General features: G+C 68.3%; 4 protein-coding genes across 5 annotated transcripts; 2 read left to right on the forward strand and 2 right to left on the reverse strand.

The window, feature by feature from the left end:
* The first annotated feature begins 382 nt into the window (after positions 1–382).
* On the forward strand, positions 383–6,670 carry CPNE7 (copine 7). The gene is made up of 15 exons (XM_086620742.1): positions 383–607; positions 2,949–3,134; positions 3,212–3,286; positions 3,593–3,667; positions 3,753–3,836; positions 3,922–4,011; positions 4,216–4,314; positions 4,729–4,815; positions 4,938–4,997; positions 5,233–5,366; positions 5,495–5,549; positions 5,706–5,757; positions 5,850–5,983; positions 6,140–6,376; positions 6,533–6,670. The coding sequence occupies exons 1-15, from the start codon at positions 383–385 to the stop codon at positions 6,668–6,670; spliced, it is 1,731 nt and encodes a 576-aa protein (XP_086476868.1).
* Positions 6,671–9,946: 3,276 nt separating this feature from the next.
* On the reverse strand, positions 9,947–11,961 carry LOC147527786 (sulfotransferase 2B1-like). Its single transcript, XM_086620746.1, has 6 exons — positions 11,823–11,961; positions 10,846–11,054; positions 10,568–10,694; positions 10,399–10,493; positions 10,149–10,329; positions 9,947–10,062 (listed from the first exon to the last, which is right to left on the reverse strand). The coding sequence occupies exons 1-6, from the start codon at positions 11,959–11,961 to the stop codon at positions 9,947–9,949; spliced, it is 867 nt and encodes a 288-aa protein (XP_086476872.1).
* A 1,335-nt stretch (positions 11,962–13,296) lies between these two features.
* On the forward strand, positions 13,297–17,333 carry DPEP1 (dipeptidase 1). Its single transcript, XM_086620743.1, has 10 exons — positions 13,297–13,415; positions 14,262–14,394; positions 15,344–15,476; positions 15,575–15,725; positions 15,820–15,889; positions 16,085–16,261; positions 16,336–16,420; positions 16,523–16,598; positions 16,764–16,899; positions 17,157–17,333. Exons 1-10 carry the CDS (start codon positions 13,297–13,299, stop codon positions 17,331–17,333), a joined length of 1,257 nt encoding a protein of 418 aa, XP_086476869.1.
* Positions 17,334–20,154: 2,821 nt separating this feature from the next.
* CHMP1A (charged multivesicular body protein 1A) lies at positions 20,155–23,374 on the reverse strand. 2 transcript variants are annotated; one of them, XM_086620751.1, is made up of 7 exons: positions 23,340–23,374; positions 23,071–23,090; positions 22,499–22,576; positions 22,010–22,156; positions 21,447–21,575; positions 20,922–21,109; positions 20,155–20,193 (listed from the first exon to the last, which is right to left on the reverse strand). In XM_086620751.1, exons 1-7 carry the CDS (start codon positions 23,344–23,346, stop codon positions 20,172–20,174), a joined length of 591 nt encoding a protein of 196 aa, XP_086476877.1. In that variant the 5' UTR covers positions 23,347–23,374; the 3' UTR covers positions 20,155–20,171. The 2 variants fall into 2 exon arrangements, with proteins under 2 accessions (XP_086476877.1, XP_086476876.1); XM_086620750.1 differs by having other exon boundaries at positions 23,313–23,346.
* Positions 23,375–23,509: the final 135 nt, after the last annotated feature.

Genomic DNA, 23,509 nt, shown 5'->3' on the forward strand with positions numbered 1-23,509 from the left:
GGCCTGGGGGGCTGGCGGATGGACGGGGGCACAGCGTTGCCCGTGGCGCTGGCCGGCGCTTGGGTGCACAGGGGCGGCGTCACGAGGGGTGACCCGCCTCTGGCTTCACCCCACTGTGCTGTGCCACCTCGCAGGGCCCCACGGAGCCTCTGGGACTGGAACCTGCCACCCCACCTTGGAGGGGGTCCCCAAGGTCCCCTCCACCCATCGGAACATCCCAGCAACGCCCGCTGCCACCAGGGACCTGCCCGACCCCGCGCACCCAGGCTCCAGCCCCACGCCTGGCACCGCGGGGTGACGCACCCGGGGCATGACGGGCACCTGCCCGGCTCCCTGACGGCAACAAAGACAGCAGCCGCCCTCGCCGCCCCACTCGCCCCCCATGCCCTTCGCCCACGGCGCCGCCTGCCCCCCATCGCGCCCGGCTGCCCGCCGTGCCACGGCCACCATGGGCGAGTCGCCCGAGCTGTGCCCCCAGGCCCCGCTGGCCGTCCTCTCCAAGGTGGAGCTGCGCGTGAGCTGTAAGCACCTCCTGGACCGCGACACGCTCAACAAGTCGGACCCCTGCGTCCTGCTGCTGATGCAGTCCCAGGGCCAGTGGATGGAGGTAGGAGGGTGAGGGGCACCGCCAGTGCCCACCACAGCTGGGCAGGGCAGGGGCCGGCTGTCACTGGGGCCGTGGTGGGGCTGGGTGCAGGGTGCAGGGTTCGTGTCTCTGCGATGGGGACAGGAGCAGAGGCAGTGCCAGGGTGCAGGATGTAACACCCGTGGGGATGGAGACAGAGCAGGAGCCACTGCACAGGGTGCAGGAGATGGTGCAGAGCAGGGCACAGGGTGCGGGAGGTGGTGCAGAGCGGGGCACAGGGTGCGGGATGTGGTGCAGAGCGGGGCACAGGGTGTGGGAGGTGGTGCAGAGCGGGGCACAGGGTGTGGGAGATGGTGCAGAGCAGGGTGCAGGGTGCGGGATGTGGTGCGGTGCAGGGTGCGGGATATGGTGCAGAGCAGGGCACAGGGTGCAGGACGTGGTGCAGAGCAGGGCACAGGGTGCAGGATGTGGTGCAGAGCAGGGTGCAGGGTGCGGGACATGGTGCAGGGTGCAGGATGTGCAGAGCGGGATGCAGGGTGCAGGATGTGGTGCAGAGTGGGGTGCAGGGTGCGGGACATGGTGCAGGGTGCAGGATGTGCAGAGCAGGGCACAGGGTGCAGGAGATGGTGCAGAGTGGGGCACAGGGTGCAGGAGATGGTGCAGAGCAGGGCGCGGGGGGCTCACGGAGGGTGCTGGATGCAAGGTGCAGAGCTCACAGTGTGGGTGCAGTGTTTGGCACAGAGCACGAGGCTCATGGGGCAGGGTGCTCTGGGACATGGCAGTGTGTTGGGACAGTGCCGATGCCTCGGTCGGAGCGAGTGCCCCGGGGCTCTGGCACAGCTCCACTGCGCTGGGCCAGGGCCAAGGGGTACCTTGGCCACCCCCGGGGTGGATCAGGTCTCCCCCTGCTCAGGGCTGGGACAGCGGCTCCGAGCGGGGTCAGGGCTGGCACCACGGCTGTGTGCCCCTCACCATGCTGCGCCATGGGGCCGTCGTGCCCACAGAAGCCACGGCTGGCACTGGAGCTGGCACCAGCAGTGGGACTGGTGCTGGCACTGGGGTTGGCAGCTTCCCATCGCTCTCCCATGGCTGAGCTCTGGGCTGGCGCCGGCAGCTCCGCGCTCGCTAATCGCGGCTGCTCAGCCGGCAGATTTAGCGCTAAATCCCTCTGCGTGTAATCGACTCTGCTCACGGAGCCGGAGCCGGAGCCGGGGCGGGTGGCGAGGGGCTCTGTGCCAGCTGCGGCTGCCTGGGCTGTGTCATGCCCAGCCAGTTGTATGCTACTGTGCCACGGTGTGCCAATGCCATACCATACTGTGCCGTGCTGTGCCATGCCATGCTGTGCCGTGCCATGCTATGCCATGCCATACCATGCCATGCCATGCTGTGCCATGCTGTGCTGTGCAAGGGCCAGAGCCAAGAGGGCCCCCTCACGGGCCACCATTCAGAGGGACTCTGAGCTGTCCTCTCCCTGCCCCTGCCAGCATGTGTCCCCTGACCTGGCAGAGATGGTGGCTGAAGCTGATTCAGCCGCTGCCCGCTGAGTCCAAGACCCAAAACAGCCCCGAACGCGCTGGCAGGGGCTGGCACTGGAGGAGCTGAGCTGACCGGGACCCGGAGCCCCCTGTTGGGGCTGTGGTGCTGGCAGTGCCCATGCAGGAGGCACAGAGCTGCATGGAGTGGTCCCGCCAGCACCAGCAACATCAACAGATGCTGCCGGACCAGGCCAGCAGTGGGCACCGGTGGACTGGCAGGGTGCCCTGGCCAGGATGCGTCCTGTTGAGTCAACGCTGGCAGAGATGGGGTGCGGGGGAGGCTGCTGGAAGCTGCTTGGCACCCACTGCCAGCGTGGCCAGGAGACGCTGAGTCCCCACCCACCTGCCAGGGTCACAGTGGCTGGTGGCCAGTGGCCCCCGCCCTTGGCCAGCCCTGGGTGGGAGCGCAGGGGCTCATCCCGGGCACCAGCCCATTGCTCCGGCTCGAGTGGAGCCGTGGCAAACCGCGGTCTGGAGCATCCCCTTGACCTGACGGCGGGGTTTGCCCCGAGTGCCAGAGGGAGTGGTGCCCGCGGGATGGGGCTGGCAGGGCTGGAGCCCTGTGGCACACACCTCCCTGCCCAGCCAGCGCCGGGGCTGCCTCCGAACGCCGTTCGCCTGGAACCGGCGCGGGCAGGTAAACGCTCGCGCAGAGCTGGTCCTCCTGGCGGCTGCCTGGCATCCCCCATGCCCGCATCCTCCATCCCTGTGCCCGGCTCCCGCCGAGCTCCGGCATCCCGTGGTCCCGGGCAGCTCCGCTGGTCCCGGATCCGGCCCCGAGCCGGACCCTGGCCCCGCCGCCCCCCAGCCGAGCTCCCGCCGCGCAGGTGGACCGCAGCGAGGTCATCAAGAGCAACCTCAACCCCGTCTTCGCCAAGATCTTCACGGTGGACTACTACTTCGAGGAGGTGCAGAAGCTGCGGTTTGAGGTGTACGACAGCCACGGGCACGCCGGCGTGGGCACGCACGACGACGACGACTTCCTGGGGGGCATGGAGTGCACCGTGGGGCAGGTGAGCCCGTGCTCCCCCCCCCTGCCCCGGGGGCACCTGCTGCTGGCATCCCCTCCCTCACCCCTCGCCTTGTGCAGATCGTGGCGCAGAAGCGGGTGACGAAGCCGCTGTTCCTCAAGTACGGGAAGTTCGCGGGCAAGTCCACCATCACGGTGAGTGGCCGAGCCCACGCCGGGAGCGGCACCGGGCTGGGGCATGTGGGTGGCACCGAGCTGGGGTAGGGGGCGTTGAGCTGGGGCACATGGGGGGTCCCCAATGACCATCCTCTTGTCCCAGCTGCCTCCCAGCTCTCGGGGATGGGGAGGGCTCAGGGTCCCCGCAGACGTCTGCTGGCCACCCTGCAGGTCCCCACCATGCCGAGGGGGGCACGTGGCACCCCGTTCCCCCCCCAGGCAGGGAGTGCAGGGGGACAAAGCCATGCCAGGCACTGAGCACCCTGCGGCTGCCAACCCTCGCAGGTCATCTCGGAGGAGATCTCGGGGAACAACGGCTACGTGGAGCTCGCCTTCCGGGCCAAGAAGCTGGACGACAAGGTGAGCCGGGTCCCGTGGGCGGCGGAACCGGGGAGGACCATGTGGGCAGGGTGGGCAGTGCTCTGCTCCATCCTCCCTCTTCCAGGACCTCTTCAGCAAGTCGGACCCCTTCCTGGAGATCTACCGCATCGACGACGACCGCAGCGAGCAGCTGGTGTACCGCACCGAGGTGAGGTCCCGGGCAGGATCCGTCCCTCGGCCGGACCGCGGCCTCCCCGGCAGCCGCCCGGCCCCGCTGAGCCCTCGCCCCGCAGGTGGTGAAGAACAACCTGAGCCCCATCTGGGAGCCCTTCAAGGTCTCCCTCAACTCACTCTGCAGCTGCGAGGAGAAGAGGAAGCTGAGGGTGAGGAAGGGCGACGGGGGACCCCCATCCCTGCCCTGGGGCGCGTGTCCCCTGGCTTCCCCGCAGCCCCGCACGGCCGGCGTGCCAGGGACCCCGAGGCACCGGGGACGGCGGTGGGGACGGTGCTAAGGCTGGGGGTGGTGCGGGGGTGCAGCCCCCCAGGCGGGCACTGCCCAGCCGGGGCTGAGCCACGTCCCATGGCAGTGCGTGGTGTGGGACTACGACTCGCGGGGCAAACACGACTTCATCGGCGAGTTCTTCACCACCTTCGAGGAGATGCAGAAGGCCATGGGGGAGAACAAGGTGAGCGCGGGGACACGGGGACGAGGGGACCTCTGGGGTCACCCCACCGTGCTGCCAGCACGTCCCATGCCAGGAGGCACCTCCCAGCTCCTCCTCTGGTTTTGGGGCCGTTCTCCCCTCGCTGCCCCCCTCTTCGAGGAAGGGATGGTGGCTCTGGGCTCCTCTGGGGAAACTGGCCTCAGCGGGGCTGGCTGGAGCCCCGGGGCTGGCCGGGACCCCTGGGCAGGGGGACTGCGAGGTCGGGGGGCCGGGGGCCTCGAGCGTTGTGGGGCTGAGGGGCTGCAGGGAGGCAGGGTTGTGGGGCTGGGGGCTGCAGAGCTGGGGGGCTGCAGGGTTGCGGTGGGGGGTGCCGCACACGGGGCCGTGTCGGCGGGGCTGGGGGGCCGCAGGCAGCGCGGGTGCCGCGTGCCGCAGGTGCAGTGGGACTGCATGAACCCCAAGTACAAAATCAAGAAGCGCAACTACAAGAACTCGGGGGTCGTGATGCTGCTGGACCTGAAGGTGAGCACCCGCGTGCCGTGCCACGCTGTGCTGAGCCGTGCCGTGCCATGCCGAGCCGTGCTGTGCCCAGCTGCCATGGGGTGGCGTGGGGCAGGACTGGCTGACACGGGTCCCTCTGGAAGATCCACAGGGTCTACTCCTTCCTGGACTACATCATGGGCGGCTGCCAGATCCACTTCACGGTGAGCACCGTACCCTCGCCCCAAAGCACTGGCGGCCGGGCAGGGGCTCTGGCACCGTGCCACGTGCCCGTCCCCAGGGCAGAGGGCCACAGGCGGCGCATCTCGGCTCCCCCGGGCCGCAGCTGCGCCGTGGTGCCGGCAAGCGGGGCTGGCAGAGCCACCCCACCCCAGCAGGGACATGCTGGTGGCCCCGCTCCCCTGGGGGGACCCTCCCCACCGCCTGCCCCCCCACCAGGTGGCCATCGACTTCACGGCCTCCAACGGGGACCCCCGGAACAGCTGCTCCCTGCACTACATCAACCCCTACCAGCCCAACGAGTACCTCAAGGCGCTGGTCGCGGTGGGCGAGATCTGCCAGGACTACGACAGGTCGGTTGGTCCGGTGGGTCCCCGGGGCCACGACACCCTGGTGATGGCCACCCTGGGGGCAGGATGCCCCGGTGATGGCCACCGTGGTGCTGGCACTGCCGGGGCTCCTCACACCCCTTCCCTTGCAGCGATAAGAAATTCTCAGCTCTGGGTTTTGGTGCCAGGATCCCCCCCAAGTACGAGGTACGGGGGTGGTCGCAGTGCCGGGGCCCCGTGGGACCCCCAGGAATACATTCGTCCCTCCGGGCACCCTTGGCCACGGCTCCGTGGGGCTCGGCAGGCACCGGGGGTCATGGCGGGGGGTGGGCACCAGCTGCCCCCTCCCCTCTCACCTTCCAGGTCTCCCACGATTTCGCCATCAACTTCAACCCCGATAACGACGAGTGTGAGGGTGAGCCCAGCTCCAGCGGGACCAGGGGGCCCGGTGCCCTGTGCCAGACCCCGGTGCTGCCCCCCTCACCCCTCACATCCCCCCCCCTGCAGGCATCCAGGGCGTCGTGGAGTCCTACCAGAGCTGCCTGCCCAAAATCCAGCTCTACGGCCCCACCAACGTGGCCCCCATCATCTCCAAGGTGGCTCGCGTGGCGGCCGACGAGGAGCGGACAAAGGAGGCTTCGGTACGTCCCCACTGCCCCCGGCTGCTGTGCCAGGCTGAGCCCTGGCACGCTCATGCCGCTTGTGGCTGCTCCCGCAGCCCTCGTCCGGCTCCCCTGGTGCGGGGCTGGCAGCGGGGGTGGGCACACCCCCCAGAGCATCCCTTCCCCCCCCCCCAGCAATACTTCATCCTGCTGATCCTGACGGACGGCGTGGTGACGGACATGGCGGACACGCGGGAGGCCATCGTCCGCGCCTCCTACCTGCCCATGTCCATCATCATCGTCGGGGTGGGCAACGCCGACTTCACCGACATGCAGATCCTGGACGGGGACGACGGCGTCCTGCGCTCCCCCAGGGGCGAGCCCGTCCTCCGCGACATCGTCCAGTTCGTCCCGTTCCGCGAGTTCAAGAACGTGAGTGGGACACGGTGGTCCTCGTGGCCCCCACCGCAGGACCCAGTGGCACAGCGTGGCATCCGGTGCCCGCGGGTGCTGCTCCGCACACGGGGGCGGGCAGGTGCCGCTATGCCCCTGTCTCACCCGTCCCCCCCGGTGTCCCCCGTGGCGCAGGCGTCACCGACGGCGCTGGCCAAGTGCGTGCTGGCAGAGGTGCCCAAGCAGGTGGTGGAGTATTACAGCTACAAGGCCTTCCCGCCCCGCTGCCCCCAGCCCAACACCCCCGACTCCAACCTCGGCTCGCCCCAGTGAGACCCCCCCGCTCCCCCCGCCGTGGCACGGGGACGGTCGGGGTCCCCCACCCTGCTGCAGACCCCTCCCCTCACCAGGCATGGGAGGGTACCGTGCCCCCGCTGGCACCTGGCTGGGGACACGGGGACGGTCCCGGTGCCCCGGTGCAGGATACCCTCTTGGCACTGCCCGGGGGGGGTCAGTGGTCCCCAGCAGGTGTTGGCTGGTCCCGGTGGCCCATCCCCGCTCCATCCCCGCTTGTCTGTCGCTGTGACGTCCTTTGGAGGCTGCATGACGAACCCCCCCGGTGCGCGGGGACCCCCCAATAAAGGAAGCACCCCCGTGCCCATGCCGCGTGGTCTCTGGGTGCCAGCACTGAACCTCGCTGCCGGGAGAGAGCGGGCAGAGGGGCAGGGAGCTCCCGGGGTGCCGCCTGCCCCCGCCGCGCGCCCCTCACCACGGCACCATGCTGCCCAGCCGTGGCAAGAGCCCGACGTGGTCCCAGCCCTGGCTGCCACGCGGGCACGGGTGCTGCCCCAGCCCCTCCGGCTGCCCCGGTGTTTAGGGGGGACCAGTGACTGGGCACATGCAGGGGAGCACCGGCGTTCGGGAGCTGCCGCGCTGCTGAGCAGCCGCCGCTTTCAAGTTGTGCCAGAGCAGCCGCTCGTCCCGCTGCGCCGCTGCCACAGCCCCGAAATCCCGGCCACGGGAGCGGGCGTGCAGGCAGCGCCAGCGCCTTCTGCCTGCACCTGCCCAGCACATTGCCTCTGCCGTGTGCCACGTGCCATGTGCCGTGTGCCATCCACCGTGTGCCATGTGCCATCCACCGTGTGCCACATTGTGTGCTGTGTGCCATGCACCATGTGCCATGTGATGTGTGCCATGTGCCGTGTGCCATGTGCTGTGTTGCTGCCATGCACTGCATGCCACATGTTGTGCCACATGCTATATGCTGTGTGCCATGCACTGTGTGCCGCATGCTGTGTGCCGTGGGCCATGTACTCTGCCATGCGCTGTGTACTGCATGCCATGCACCATGTGCCATGCCCTGTGCTATGTACTGTATGCTCTATGCCATGCACTCTGCCATCTGCTGCGTGCCATGTGCTATATGCCATGTTCCATGTGCTATGTGCCACATGCCATGTGCCATGTACCACATACCATGTGCCGTGTGCCGCCTGCCGCATGCTTCATGGGATGTGCTAAGTGTTGCACTATGTGCCACCCCATGTGCCATGTGCCCTGTGCTGCGTGTCGTGTGCCAGGTGCTACGTGCTGTGTGCTGCATGCCATGTGCCACGTGCCACGCTGTGCCATGTGCCACACACCGGGCGCTGTGCCGCACTGCTGCCACACGCAGCACACCAAGCATCGTGTGCCGTTCGCTGTGCCGAGAGCCGGGCGCTGTTTGCCATGTGCCAGCTGCCTCCTGCCACGTGCCGTGTGACACCGCGCCACGTGCTGTGTGTCAGCCACCCTGTCCCATGTGCCATGCGTTGCGTGCTGCCATCCTGGTGCTGGCAGATGCTCCTGTGGAGGTGACATCCACCGGGGTGGGGTGTGACCCAAGGTCCCCACGGGGTCTGACACCGGGGCACAGGGCGGTGTCACGGGGCAGGGGGCACCCAAGACCCTGCCACACGGGTGTCACCGAGCTGGGCTCTGAGCCGGCGACGCTGCCATCACCCTGGGTACTGGTGCAGGGGTGCCAGCATGCCCCCACCCAGGCAGCTGTGCCAGCTGGGAGCCCCTCGCCCACCCACCCAGTGGCACGGCCCCACTGAACCGCCATGCCCGTACCCGTCCGGCACTGCTGGCATTCCCGCGCGCAGGCAGAGCGCGCCACCCGCCCCACCCCGATCAGCCGCGTATTTATAGCTCCTGATTCATCTCCCAGAAAGCAGGATAATAGACGTCGCCATAGAAACCCGGCGCCTGACGAGCCTGCGGCGGCAGCCAGCCCTCGGCGCGGGCAGGGGTCTGCCCTGGCACCCCGATGGGTGCTGGGTGCCCGCTGGCAGGTGCAGGGGGACCCCCACGGAGCTGGGGATGCCCGTTGTCACCGAGAAAAGCTGCACTCACCAGCGGTGCCACTGGGCTGGGGAGCAACGGCAGGGTCGGCAGAGCTGGCAGGGCACCAGTGCCACTCGACGGTGCCAGTGTCCCCATGGAGGGTCTCGACGCCTGCCCCCAGCTCAGCCCAACCCTGGCGAGGGGTCCTGCCCATGCTGGGGCCGAGCCCTCCAACCTCTGCTCCAGTGCTGTGCCACACTAGCCTGGCGGGTGCCAGTTAATTAAGCCAGGGGTTAATTATTGACGGTGCCCGTGCTTCCCAAGTGGCTGGATAGGGCAATTCCTGGGAGCATGTCAGGACAAGGGCACGGGGTGCTGCCTGCCTGGGCGCCCTGAGGTGCTGGGAGGGGAGGGGGGGGGAGGGGGGGGCAAAAGCCCCTGCATGCAAACACCCAGGTGGGGGGAATGGGCAGGGGGGGTCAGGGCCAGGCTGGTCCGGGCGCTGCATCCCTCCAAAAGCATCCCAAGGGGTGCCCTGGGGCAGGGTGGGGGCATTGGGGTGCAGGGGGCATCAGGAGGGCGTGACCTGGGGCAGAGCAGGGGGCAGAGGGGGTCTGGAGGGTGCCCTGGGGCTGGGTGGGGGGACCCTGGGCCCAGGGTGGGGTCCCGGGGAGGAGGCGTGGGACCTGGCAGCCCCACGTGCTGCCGAAAGAGCCATCTCCGTGCCACGGGCTGCATCAGCAAACACTGGCACCGTGCAGCCGTGCCGTGACCCGCCACGGCCCCCCGTGCCGCCCACCCGGCCGTTGACCCCCCACGGCTGATAAGGTCCCGGGGGACGAGTCCCCACCCCGATGCGGCCCCTGATAACGCCGGCTGCTTCCCTCCGCTGGCGCCGCCGGCACGCGGCCTCCCGCCCCGCGCCCATGGGAACCCGCTGCCCGCCTGCAAACAGCAATAAATATTTATTTCCACGGAGCAGGCTGGGCGGAAGGGGGGGGTCACGGCCACGCGCCCCCACCCCACGGCAAGGAACGCCACGGGATGTGACCGGAAACGTCCCCCAACCCCTGGGGGGGGGTCATACAGCCAGTCATCCCCCCCCCCCAGCCCCCCAGTCCCAGCCCCCGGGGCGATGCACGGGGGTGTATAAGTTATGGGGTGCTGGGGGGCTCTCCCCGTGCGGGGTGCCACCCCTGTGGCAGGGCTTGGCAGAGGGGGGCCGGCTGCATTGCGCAGCATCAGGGTCGCCGCCGCTGGCCCCCCCGGCCCCCCGGCCGCTCAGGCCATGGGCCACGGCGCCGGCAGCTCCAGGTGGCCCATCTCCTCCTGGTAGAGGCGGTTGAAGAGGGCGTTTTGCCGGGGGGTGAAGTGGTCGCGCCAGTCCCCCACCACGCCTGCGGGACGGAGGGGACACGGCAGGGTGGCTGCAGCTGGGTCCCCCCCTCCCCGTGTCCCCCCTCCCCAGCCCGTCCCCCCTCACCTTTCCTCATGAAGCGTCCCTGGCTGTGGTCCATGATCTCGGGGGGGATGAGGGAGTAGTTGGCCATGGTGTTGTCCCGCATGGCCACGAAGCTGCAGTGCTGCTCCAGGGCTCCCAGCGTCTCCGGTTCCAGCGGGCAGCCCAGGAAGGCGCTGAGCCGCTGTGCCGTGCCGCGTAGGTCCTGTGGCGGATGGCACGGTCAGCCCCGGGGAGCCGGTGGCACCGGGGACGGGGACGTGATGGGGCTCACCTGGTGCAGCTCCTCGTAGGTGACGTAGAAGATGTCCAGGAGCTGCCGCTGGCCCAGCCAGCCCTTGACGTGGTCGAACCAGGAGCCGTAGTGCACTGGGGGGAGGCAGAGGGTGACGGGGGGGTCCCATGGCCGAGTCCCAGCACCCTGGGGACCCCCCAGCCCTTACCCGTGCCCTCGAGGAACCGCGTGAGGAAGGCATCGAAGGAGCCGGGGTCAGGCAGGAACTTGGCCAGGCGGTGGAAGTGGTAGAAGGAGACGGCGACGTCTTTGGGGTTCCTGGCCACGTAGATCACCTGGGGGGGGTGACGGCATCAGCCCCATGGCCGGGGGGATTCCGCTCCGCCCCGCTCAGAAAGCCCCCGGCAACCACCCCAGTTGCGGGAAGCCCCGTGGCCATGGGACACCCCGGTGAGGACCCCCCCAGACCATCCTGGCCCCCCTCACCTTGGCCTTGCTCTGCTGCAGGGCAGGGGCCAGGACGTGGGCAGGCAGGTGGGTGGTGATGAGCCGGCGGGCAGCCGTGTCCTGCAGTGCGTCCCTGAAGTAGATCTGCTCCAGCCAGGGTGCCCGCTCCCAGTTGGGGATGGTCTTGGCTGGCAGCACGTCCCCGCGGCTGAACAGCAGCGTCAGGATCTCCTGCATCCAGGTGGTGCCTGGGGAGGCAGGAGTCAGGGTAGCACCAGCCCTGTGCGGCACAGCACGGCACAGAACGGCATGGCATGGCACAGAATGGCATGGCATGGAACAGCACAGCATGGCATAGCATGGCATGGCATGGCACAGCTCATCATGGCATACCCATGGTATGGCATGACATGGCTCAGCACAGAATGGCACAGTACCCATGGCACAGCGTGGCACGGCACTGCACAGCACGCTGCCATACGGCCCAGCATGGCTCACAGTGCAGCATGGCACAGTACCCCATGGCATGTTGCGGCACGGCATGCTGCCGTACAGCACAGCACAGCATGGCACAGATTGGCACAGCACACATTGAACGGCTTGGCACGGCGTGGCTTGGCACGGCAGCAGCCGGGCTGGCAGCGCCATGTGGGACCCCTGCCCCAGAGCCCCCACCAGTCGCACCAGGCTGAGGTGGTCGCGCCAGGCTGGGGTGGGCGCGGCCACCCCCCACCCGCAGGGCAGGGGTCTGGGGGGGGTGGGGGCCAACGGCTGGGCCGGGGGTCCCCGCGCTGTGCCCGGTAGAGCGGGTGGGCACCAGGCAGGGGGGTCCGTGTCCGGGCAGAGGCTGGCCCCGAGCCCGGCCACGCTGGCAGGTCCCGCTCCGCCGCACCCGGGGGGTGCTGTGCGGCAGAGCCCGCCCGTGCCCTCCACCCCCGGGCTGGGGGTCTCCAGCGCTGCCCGCCCCCCCCACCCACCCCCCTGGGTCCCTCCCCGCCGCCGCCCCCCGCGCTCACCCGATTTGGGGTAGGTGGCGATGAGCACGTCGGAGGGGCGGAAGGAGAAGGCGGCGGCGAAGGCGAGGGAGTCCGGGGTGTGGAGGTGCCCGGGCAGGGGCACCCCGGCGAAGGTCTCGGTCACCCCCATGCGCTCCATGCCCAGCCCCGCGGGCCGTGCCCGCGCCGCCCTTAAGTAGCTGCAAAAGAGGAAACGACCCGTCCGGGCGGGCGGGTCCCGGACCCCCCGCCCCCCCGCCGCATTCCTGCCGGGGCCACCGGCGGGAGAGCGCGGCGGGGGCTGGGCACCCCCCGCACCGGGCCCGGGGCCCGCACGGAGCCGCAGCCGCAACCGGGGGGGTCGGGGGGGCCGGGGCACCCCGCTCGCCTGGCACTGGGAAGGGTGCGGGGAGCCTCGCCGGCCGCTGTGGCCCGCGGTGACCCCGGGGGTGCGGGACACAGCCCCACGCCGTGCCCCACGGCTGGCATCCCACGGCTAGCACCCTATAGCCGGTACCCCACGGCTGGCACCCCTCAACTGGCACCCAGCTGGAGGAAGATGAAGGTATTCCCGTCCCGGCTCACCCCGGAACGAGGAGTGCGGCTGGCATCTCCACGTGGCTCCGTGCCATTCCTGGCAGCCTTGTGGTGCCTTTCACCGTGCACGACACCGCGGCCACCGCCGGCCACGGAGCCAGCCATTGTGCCCCCACCGCGGGCGCTGGGTGGATGCGTGCCTCAGTTTCCCCCCGCACGATGCTGCAGCAGGACCGTGGGGCGGGGGGAGCCTGGCACACGTGGGCCAGCCCCACGTCAGGGCTGTGCCACCCCGGCTTTTGTTCTCCTCAGCCCCTCCATGGTGGGATGGCCTCACCACAGAGCCACGGGGTGCTTCGGCACTTGGCCGCTCCCCAGCACCCGACGCCATGTCGGGGGGTGGCTCTGGGGTGGCCGGAACCCATCCCAGCCCCGTGGTCGGCGCGCAAGCCGGAAAACATATTTCACAGTTGTTGCAATCAGCAGCCGCCCGAGCGTCCCGGCGTGGGGTGAGTGAGGGAAAGGGGTGCCAGGCCTGCCTGTCGGCAGCGGGGGTGCCAGTGGGTGCCAGTGCCGGGCTGGGGGTACCGACTGGTGCCAGCAGTGGGGAGGCCGAGGCGGGGATGGGACTGGCACTTTCCCAGCAAAAAAGTCTGGGCTGCATTAGAGGGGCCGGGAGCGTCACCGCAAGTATGCGGAGAGGCCGCGGCATGGCCCTGCCACCCCGGGGCCGGGCTGGGGGAAGCTCCCACCGTGCCTCTCTGGTGCCCGCCGTGCCCAGGCACTGCCAGGGCTGGGGCGAAGGCCACACAGGGTGGGGTTGTGGCTGTGGATCCTGGTTATTTATTTATGGCAGGAGGGGACACGCAGTGAGGCAGGGCAGCCATCCCAGTGCAGGCTCCAGGCAGCGGCGGCTGGTCGCCCCAGCTCGTCCCCTGGCAGCACGGAGCAAGCGAAGATGTCGGGTGGGAACGTGTTGGCACTGGCACTGGCGCTGCGCCTGCTCCTGCCCTGCGCAGGGCAGAATTACCAGGAGGAGGCCGAGCGCATCATGACGACCACGCCGGTCATCGACGGGTAAGCAAAGGTTGCCTGGCTCCACCGCGCGTCCGGCCACCCCGGCAGGGCTGGCAGCTCTCGGCGTGCTGAGAAAAACCCTGGCCAGAAAAACCCCACCAGGGACAGCCCTGCCGGGGGATCCCCGCGCCGGGCACCCCGGGCCCTGTAGCCCAGGGGATCTCCAGGTGGTGCAGCCCGGCTGGGAGCGGGCAGGGTGCCGGGAAGCCGGGGATCGGGCTGCGCCGGGGAAGTCCCGGCTTGGGGCAAATGAGTCCCACGGGTCGTGTCCTGAGGGATGTCCCTGGTCGCACAACGGGACTCCCAGGAGACTCACGGGGGACCCTGCAGCCCCACGGGCACTGGCTCTGTGCCGTGGCAGCCCGGCCCGGCACAGCCGCTGGCAGCGGGCGCAGGGCAGGGGGAGATGGAGGATGTGGGGACCGTGACGTAGAAGGGGAGAAGTGGGAGCCGGTCCCCAGCACTTCCCCAGCGATATTGCCGGTGCGGGACACCGCGCGGCGGTGATGTCGCCATGGCGGCGACGGTGACATCCCCGCAGGAGGGATGCCAATGCTGGCTCCTCCAGCTGCCAGGGCAGAGCGAGGACGGTGGAGGGGAGCACAGAGGGGTCCCCAGCCTCCCCCCGGCTCCCTTTGGGCTGGCAAAGGGGTGCCACGGGAAGAGGGCACAGATGGGTGGGCAGAGGGACTGGCGGGCGGATGGATGGGTGGACGGACGGATGGATGGGTGGAGGGATGGACAGGTGAGTGGGGAAGGGGCATGCAGACAGATGGGGAGATGGGCAGGCAGACGGGCAGGCGGACGGACAGTCAGCCCCTCGCTGCCCTGCTCTCCCCTGCCCAGGCACAATGACCTGCCCTGGCAGCTCCTCAAGAGGTTCAACAACCAGCTGGCACTGCCGGAGGCCAACCTGACGGTGCTGAACGGCACCCACACCAACATCCCCAAACTGCGCACTGGGCATGTGGGCGGGCAGGTGGGATGGCGAGGCGGGGTAGGGGCACCAGGGTGGGCACGAGCCCTGAAGAGGGCACAGGGGTGGCTACCAGGGTGGGTAGGAGTCCTGGAGAGGGAACTGAGGTGGGCACTGGGGTGGGCAGGAGCCCTGGAGAGGGCATGGGGGTGGGCACTGGGGTGGGTAGGAGCCCTGGAGAGGGCACCGGGGTGGGTACCAGGGTGGGTAGGAGCCCTGGAGAGGGAACCAGGGTGGGCACCAGGGTGGGTAGGAGCCCTGAAGAGGGCACAGGGGTGGCTACCAGGGTGGGTAGGAGTCCTGGAGAGGGAACTGTGGTGGGCACTGGGGTGGGCAGGAGCCCTGGAGAGGGCATGGGGGTGGGCACTGGGGTGGGTAGGAGCCCTGGAGAGGGCACCGGGGTGGGTACCAGGGTGGGTAGGAGCCCTGGAGAGGGAACCAGGGTGGGCACCAGGGTGGGTAGGAGCCCTGAAGAGGGCACAGGGGTGGCTACCAGGGTGGGTAGGAGTCCTGGAGAGGGAACTGTGGTGGGCACTGGGGTGGGCAGGAGCCCTGGAGAGGGCATGGGGGTGGGCACTGGGGTGGGTAGGAGCCCTGGAGAGGGCACCGGGGTGGGTACCAGGGTGGGTAGGAGCCCTGGAGAGGGAACCAGGGTGGGCACCAGGGTGGGTAGGAGCCCTGGAGAGGGAACCAGGGTGGCTACCAGGGTGGGTAGGAGTCCTGGAGAGGGAACTGTGGTGGGCACTGGGGTGGGTAGGAGCCCTGGAGAGGGCACCGGGGTGGGTACCAGGGTGAGTAGGAGCCCTGGAGAGGGCACCGGGGTGGGAACTGGGGTGGGTAAGAGCCCTGGAGAGGGCACCGGGGTGGGCAGGCAGCATCAGGGAGCACCAGGGTGAGGGGCAGTGGGCACGGGGCCGGGCTCGCGGCACTTACCGAGCGCGGTCGCGGGCAGTTCTGGTCGGTGTATGTGCCGTGCGACACGCAGAACAAGGACGCGGTGAAGCGCACGCTGGAGCAGATCGACGTGGTGCACCGTATGTGCGAACTCTACCCCGAGACCTTTGCCTGCGTCATCAACAGCACCGGTGAGAGGCCACAGGACCAGGGCACAAGGCCATGACGCGGGTGCGCTGGTGGGTGCCGCGGTGCCTGCCCCGTCTGACGTCCCCCTGCCCTCCCGCAGGCATCGAGGAGGCTTTCCAGGACAGGAAGGTGGCCAGCCTCATCGGCGTGGAGGGCGGCCACTCCATCGACAGCAGCCTGGGCGTCCTGCGCACCTTCTACCACCTGGGCGTCCGCTACATGACCCTCACCCACAGCTGCAACACCCCTTGGTAGCAGCCACAGGGATGAGGGTGACAGTGCCAACGTGGGGGGGGACGGGGCGTGAGGCCGGGGGTCCACCCTGATGCTCTCCCCGCTCCGCAGGGCTGACAACTGGCTGGTGGACACTGGGGATGATCCACCCCAGAGCCATGGCCTCTCGTCCTTCGGGAAGGTGAGTGGGGGACAGGGATGACACCTCAGGGCAATGGCCGGGGTGGGGGGGACGTGGTACTGGCACCCACCAACCCCATGCCGGGTCGTTAAGCTGAGCAGCGGGCGCACTGGGTGGACGGTGTCCCCCCATGCAGGGCTGCCACGGCCCCTCGCCCACCCCTCGCCCGTCCTGTCCTCGTCCCCGTCCCCGCAGACGGTGCTGGAGGAGATGAACCGCCTGGGCATGATCGTGGACCTGGCCCACGTCTCGGTGGAGACCATGAAGGTTGCGCTGAACCTCTCCAAAGCCCCCGTCATCTTCAGCCACTCGTCCGCCTACGGCCTCTGCCCGCACCGCCGCAACGTGCCCGATGACGTGCTGAGGACCGTGGTGAGCACCGGGGCACGGGGAGTGGGCTGGCGGGGGGGGGAGGGCTGTGGGGCTCAGGGCCACCTCTCCCCCAGGCCTCCACGGGCAGCCTGGTGATGGTCAACTTCTACAACGACTACGTGACATGCAGCAACACGGCCACGCTGGCCGACGTCGCAGGTGAGGCGGGCACCTGGGCGGGCAAGGGGGGTGGTGGCAGTGTCGTCTGGGATGAGCACTGGGGGACGTGCCATGCTCATTCCAGCCCCTCCGCGCCCGCAGACCACATGGACTACGTGAAGAACGTGGCCGGCGTCGAGTCCGTCGGCTTCGGCGGGGACTACGACGGGGTCACGAGGTAAAGCGGGTGGCGGGCTGTGCCAGTGGGATGGGGCGGCGTGTCCCTGGCCATAGGGACTTGCCGTAGGGGGGGTCTTCCCCATGGCCTGCGTGGGCAGTGGGGGTGCAGGAGGCGGGTGCCAGCCCCTGGCACGGCACGGCTGCGAGCTGCGGGGTGGCACAGGCTCCCCACCGGCCTGGAGGACGTCTCCAAGTACCCGGCGCTGGTGGCCGAGCTGCTGGCAAGGAACTGGACGGAGGAAGAGGTGAAGGCAGCCCTGGCCGAAAACCTGCTCCGCGTCTTCAGGAAGGTGGAGGAGGTGAGTGGGGCACGGGGAGGGATGGGTGTGGGGACACATGGGGCACAGGGATGTCCCAGGGATGCACAGGGACACACGGGGCAGCAGAGACCAGCAGGACATCAGGACTTATGGCACTCGGGGATGTACGGGGACATGGGGTGGCACAGGGACATGTGGGGCAGGGGGAAGAATGAGGGTGTGGGGATGCACAGGGCTCGGGATGGCATGGGGTGGCATGGGATGGCTGCAGGAGCCCACCGTGTCCCCCCTGGCAGGTGAAGACGACCCTGCAAAGCACGGCCGCCCAGGAGACACCCATCGCCCTCGAGGAGCTGGAGGGGACGTGCAGGACCAGCTATGGGTACACCAGCAGCACCAGCGCAGCCCAGCTCCCATCAGCAGCCCTGGCACTGGCGCTGGCACCGGCCCTGCTCCACTCCCTGCTGTCCTAGCAGGATGCTGGCAGCTGGCCCGGTGGTTGCCAGGCTGGGCCCAATCCTTCCACCCCTTCCCGCCGGCACACCGGCCCCACCAACAAAATAAAGCCGTGCTTCGAGCACTGCCAGCAGCGTGCATCCGTGCCGGGACCCGGTGGGGACCACCAGCCCCAGCACATCACCAGCCACCCTGGCATGTGCCCAGCCACGCCACGCCAGCTGCATGGCCCCAGCAGGACAGAGGCGTCAGGGCCGGTGGGCACCCAGCCCGGGGCACCGGGAAGCTGTCACCGCACCGGGAGTGACACATCGCCGCAACACACGGCCAGGGTGGCTGTAGGGCTGCCTCCGCAGGATGCTTCTATTAATCATTAGCTAATTAATTGGCTACTCAATTATCTTCTTAGCAATTTCCTCTCACATTTGGGAACAGCTTGTCTTCCGAGCGGAGGCGGCTTTGGGCACCGGGAAAACAGGCAGGAGAAGGAGAGCCATCTTCCTGTGGCATTCGCAAACTGGCTGAGGCGCAGAGCCCCAGCTGCCAGCCGGGCACACGGAAGGGACGGGCACGGGGAAGGGATGCGCCCAGTACCCACCGGGACGGTGACTGCCGGCGGGCCACAGCCACCACCGTTCCCAGTGGCGAAGCTGCTGTGGGTGGGTGCTGATGGCAGGACCGCGGTGGAAAGCACTGGGATCCCTCTGTGGGGTTACGAGCCGGGGAGCCACGGCTCTGCCGGTGACTGATCCCTTCCACTGGGAGAGAGGGGGCTGCGGGAGCAGGAGGGGCCCCTTCCCCCTCCATCTCAGCCCCATGGCAGCAAGTCCTCTGTGCCAGGCAGGGATGGGGCACAGCCCTCACACCAGGGGACCACAGACCCCCCCCTTGGCATCCGAGCCCCCAGCCACACCGCGAGGGATGTTCAGGGATTGTTTATTTAACCCGGCAGAAGGCGGCCGACAGGGGTTTGGAGGAGAAGAAAAAGGCAAATGAGAGAAGCTTTAAAAACGACACAAATGAAACCACAGAGAAACATCACACGAAGAGGGAGCACTTCCAGGGGCTCCTGGCCCCCACCCCACAGGTGGCACCCGTGCATGGCACCCATCGAGGGCCAGGCTGCCTGGCCCCGCAGGGAGCAGGACCCAGCTCCAGGGGGGCTCCCGCTTTCCGCTCAGCCCCTCGGGAGGTGGCACAAGATCCAAGGTGACTTCATAGCCCAAAGCCACCTCCCTCCTGCCCAGTCACCACCCCGCGGCCCAACGGTGGCACACGTCGGGGAAAAAGGCTTGGTGGGTCACCGGACACACGCTGCCAAGGCCACTGAACTCCAGAGAAATAATCAAAACAGCGAAAAGTGTTTGTGTTGCAAGTGCTGGGGAAGATGATGGCTCCTGGCCCACGCGAGTCCTGCCCCACATCCGGGACGGCAGCCAGCACCGGCAGCGGAGGGGGGGGAGCTGCCTCCCCCTCGCTTCCCACCCCCCCTCTCCCAAAGCAGCAGCTGGGTGTGCCTTAAAATTCCCTTCAAAAGCCACGAATCAGAGCTGCCCCACTGCAGCGGGCCCAGCTGCCTGCCCCCAGCGGCACATGGCACCACTGGCACCGCGCCACTGGCCCCATGGCACTCATTTACAGCCTGCGGCACGACGTTAAAAGTTCCTCCTCGTGAGAGCCAAAGGAAACTACATCTCCTTCCCGGTGAGCTTCCCAGCGATCCAGCACCTCGGTGGTGGCGGCACAGAAAACCTCAGCGCCAGGGAAGGCGCCGAGGGGCACGCAGCCGCGTCTCCCCGCGAGCAGCGAGAAAGGGGATGCGGGAAGCAGCCCCCTCACCCCCAGGCAGGTCGAGGAGCAGCTGCAGCGTGGTGGGACAGCAGAGAGGACGTGGCAGCAAATATCCAGGGGACCACGGGCAGGCACGCTCCCGGGGTGGTTCCACACGAATTGTCACACCCATCCAGCTGCGGGACGTTTGGGCAAGAGGCTGTGGCCACCAGAGCTGCGAGCCCGGGGGGGTGGAAGCTGCTGCAATCTGTTCCCAGCTGCTGGATGCGGGGCAGGGACTGGCCCACACTAGAGATCAAGGCCTGGTTAACCATTTCCAGACTGCGGCGGCTGGGGATGCGGAATGCATGGATGGGGCAGGATGAGCGTTTCAAAGGTCACTTTGTGGTACAGAGCTCCAGGGGGGTTTGGCCTGGCAGGACTAGGAGCTAGCGGCTGGCGAGGTGAAGTCTGCCAACAGGGCACTGGGCTATGGCTCGGGAAAGTCACGGCGAGGGAGGAGATGCCACGGAGTAACCGCCCTTTCCTGCAAGGCACTGACCTTCCCAGAAACACCACTGCCGGGAAAACAAAGGGCTGCGAGAGGAAGGCAGCTCCGTGGGGATCTCCCTGCTCCCGAGGAAAGCGCAGCTCGGAGAACCAGTCTAAAACCGGGTAAGGACGGCCGTGCGCGGCACACGGAGGAGCGTCGGGCGAGCAACACCCCAGACGACACCGCGACCAGCCTCCGTTGGACGCGTTTAGTGTTACATCAGAAGCCGGACGTTGCGCCACGGGACGCTGCCAGAGAGCAGCAGCAACCCTGGAACGAAAAACACCCTGAAATGGGAACCAGCAAAGCGTTCCTCGAGCCCGGCCCTGCTCACAAACCCCCTGCCAGGAGCTCCTCCGGGAAGAGCCGGCACCGGCACACCCCGACGGAAGAGTCCGAGCGCCGGCGGGGCGAGTGCTGCTGGAGGGGGGGTGGCCGGTGGGTCACGGCGAGGACGCAGCAGAGGTGGTGGGGAGGGAGTCCCGGGCCCCCTCGCCCCGCACGCCAGCCCACCGGTGCGGGGCAGCAGTCCTTAATTCCGCAAGGCGGCCAACCTGGAAGGGAGAGCAGGAGAGGGAAGCGGCGTGAGAGCAGAAGGAAACGGCCGGGACTCAGGAGGACCCTTCAACCCCTGCCCAGAACCCTCCCTCCTGGGGCAGAGGGGCAAGAATTCCTGCCCTGGAGCAGGCGGCCGCGGCTGCTCGGGGTAAACTCGGGGTGTCTGCCATCACCACAGGCGCCACGCCACGGGACAAGGCTCCTGGCTTCTCCTCTGGGGGTCTTGCCACTGTAGCCTGCCCCGTCACCCTCCCGGGGCTGCCCCAGCCCGGGGGCTGTCCCCACACGGACCCCGGTGGCGGTGGCACTGCGTGGGGAGCAGCAGGGAAGGACGGGCAGAGGAAGCTCATGGGCTCCTCCTGGGGCAGTGCCAGGGAGACAGCCTGTTCCCGGAGCTGTTTGAAGGGCAGCGCCAAGCGTTCCCGGAGCAGCAGCAGCTGCGCCAGAGCGAGCACGGAGCAGGAGGAGACCGTTCTGCACCTCATCCATGAGAGCTCGCTGCCAAGTGCCAGAAGCCACCCCCTCCCCCAGGCCCAAAGTGGTCCCACAGCCCCAAAAACCACCTCGCCTGCCGGGCTCCGGCTTGCCTGAGCACAAGAGAGGGGGCCCAGCACCCACTCCGCATGCCACAGCGGGATAACTCCTTCCTTCGTGGTGGTGAGGGACCCCTGGGAAGGACTCGGAGTGCCTCGACACAAAATAAAGGACCTGGGAGAGCACAAACCTCCGCGACAGCTGGTCCTCCTGGGTGCGGACTGAGCTCTCCCCAACAGCCGAAGCGCCCTCGGGGAGCTGGTTGAGCTGGTCCATGATCTCTAGGCCATTCTCCTCCGCGATCTGGACGATGAGGCTGTCCACCTGCTCCTGCGGCGTGGTCAGCGTGGTGGCAGAGCTCATGGAGTCCTCCATGACCTACAACAGGGACAGCCCGTCACCCTGGCCCATGGGCAACGCCACCCGGGCTGCTTTCCTCACGGAGCCGGCGGCAGATCCCACATCGCCACGGGCCCCTCCGCCAGGACAGCCTCCAGCCTGGCAGCAGAGCCACAGCGGAGGGGTGCAAGGTCCAGTTCTGGGGGGGTTTCCCACACCGGAGGGCTGGAATCTGCTGAGTGCTGCTGCGGAAGCCCGGGGTACAGCCGGGACCCAGCATGTTACAGCTCTCAGACACCCCCCCCACACAAGCCCACCCTCCCAAACCCAGCAGCTCCCAGCCCTCCCAGACCCCTCAGAGGCCACCGGCACTCACCGACGTATGAACATCCAAATTCTGAACCTGCTGCTCGAATTTATCCATCACCGCAGACACCTTCTGCAGGTCCATGGAGCTCAGAGCCTTGTCCAAGGCCTTGGTCACCTGGGCCATGTTTTTCGTCACCTGCAAGAGGAGATGGCTTCACAGGTGCTCCCCAAAAGCAAGGCGCGTCGCTGCCGAGAGCGAAACTCAGGTCAGTGAGAGATGCCGACGTTTCTGATGCTCACAGCAGCGCTCCTGGCAGGATGAGTCTCTGCCCACCACCCTCAAACACCCCATGGGGCAAGAGGCCCTGGGCACAAGCCCCTCTCCTGCCTGTGTGGGCAGAGGTGAAGGATTTAACTCGGGCCCCCAAGGACGCGGCCTCGCTGTGAGCCCATCCCAGACAGGCTGCACCAGAGCGAGGGGTTGGAGCTGACTCCAAAGCCTGGCGGGATCCTTTCCGAGAACGGGCAAGTCCAAGGTGGTTCGAGGCAACAAGAGGAGAAGAGCCAACGCTTGCTCTCTGCAGGGCACAGATGGGTTCAAAGCCCCGTGCCCCACGCAGAGGATCTTACCCCCTTCATCGTCACGGCCGTCTGGACCTTCGAGGCCACCGCGTCCACCCGGGAAGACATGCGGAGCCAGTTCAGCCCCTCGTTCTTCTTGCGGATGGCATTCTCCGCATAGACACGAGCGCACTCCACGTTCTTCTGCTGAAGGGCCTGCAGGGCGAAGGGCAACTGCTTGCACGGAGAATCCACTGGATTCCTAAATAAGTGCATTCTCTTCCTGCCCGGCAGGTTTCTGGCAGGAAACGGCTGCCCTGTGAGCCTCAAAGCGCTGGGCACACCCTCTCCGTGCCGCAGAGACACACCACACCTGCCTGGCAGAGTCGGGAGCCGAGAGTGGGACTCAAAACACCCAGGGGCCGCGCTGCCACGTGCAGCGGGGCTGGGGAGGGGAACCTGCCTCTTCCCCTGAGGAACACAGCAGGAAGCAGGATCTCCAGCTGCCCGGCACGGCACCGAGAGCGGGCACCGCCAGCCTGGCAGCTCCTTACCCACCTTTTTGACTTTGGCTTGCTCGGCCTTGGAGTCTTTCTCGGCTTTTTTGGCGAGCTTCTCCAGCTGCTTCGCTGTGAACTGCGGAGAAAGCGACCGGTTAGCGGCAAAATTCAGGAGCGCGGAACCAGCGAGCCCCAGTTGCCTCCCCCCACCCAGCAATGCCACCCACGACTGCCCGACCCTCTGCCCGCGGTGGGGAGCCGGGGAAACACCCCTTCCCGAGGCTCGGCGGCTCCCAGAGCACACGGTAAACCGGGAAATCTTATTTCCCTCCCTTCCGAGAAGGGAACGGCGGCCCCGGCGGACAAACCCGGCTAACGGGCTCCCTCTTCCCGCAGCCACCGGCACCAGCGGTGCTCCCGCGGAACCCCCGCGCCTCCTGGAGGGCGGATCGCCGCAGGCCGGGGCCTCCTTTTGTTCCGGGGCCGCAGCAGGAGAAGCCCCGGTGGTGCGGCGTGAGTCAGCGGGCGGAACGGTTCCCCCAGGCCCGGGACGGAGAGGCGGACGCCGTTACCGGCCCTCTGGGACCGGCTACGGGAGCGAAGATTCGTGACGGAGAGGAGGACGCTCACCTTCAGCTGGAAGAGCGTGTCTGGAAGGGAAGGAGAGCGCAGCCTCAGGGATGGCGCACCGGGACCGGGACCGGAGGCCGGGGACCGGGGCCGGGGCAAAGCCCCGGCCCCGGTCCCGGCCTCCAGCCCCGGCCCCGGCGTTGTCCCCAGCCCCAACGTTGTCCCCAGCCCCAGTCCCGGCCCCAACCAGCGGGACAAGCTCCAGCCACCCCCTCCTTCCCCTCAAACCGGCGCGGCGAAGCCCCCGTTACCGCCCGCCCGCCCCTTACCGTCCATCCTGCCCCGCCGCCGCTTCCGGGTTCTACCGCCGACGCTGCCAAGTCTCGCGAGAGAGAGATCACGTGGGGGCGGTGCGCCGAGGGGGCGGGGCCACACAAGGACACGCCCCCAGTCGTTGTCATGGGGCGCACCCGCGAGCCGTGCCTAGCAACCGTTGCCA

This window comes from Tauraco erythrolophus, chromosome 15, assembly GCF_009769465.1.
Source record: "Tauraco erythrolophus isolate bTauEry1 chromosome 15, bTauEry1.pri, whole genome shotgun sequence".
Lineage (NCBI taxonomy): Eukaryota > Metazoa > Chordata > Aves > Musophagiformes > Musophagidae > Tauraco > Tauraco erythrolophus.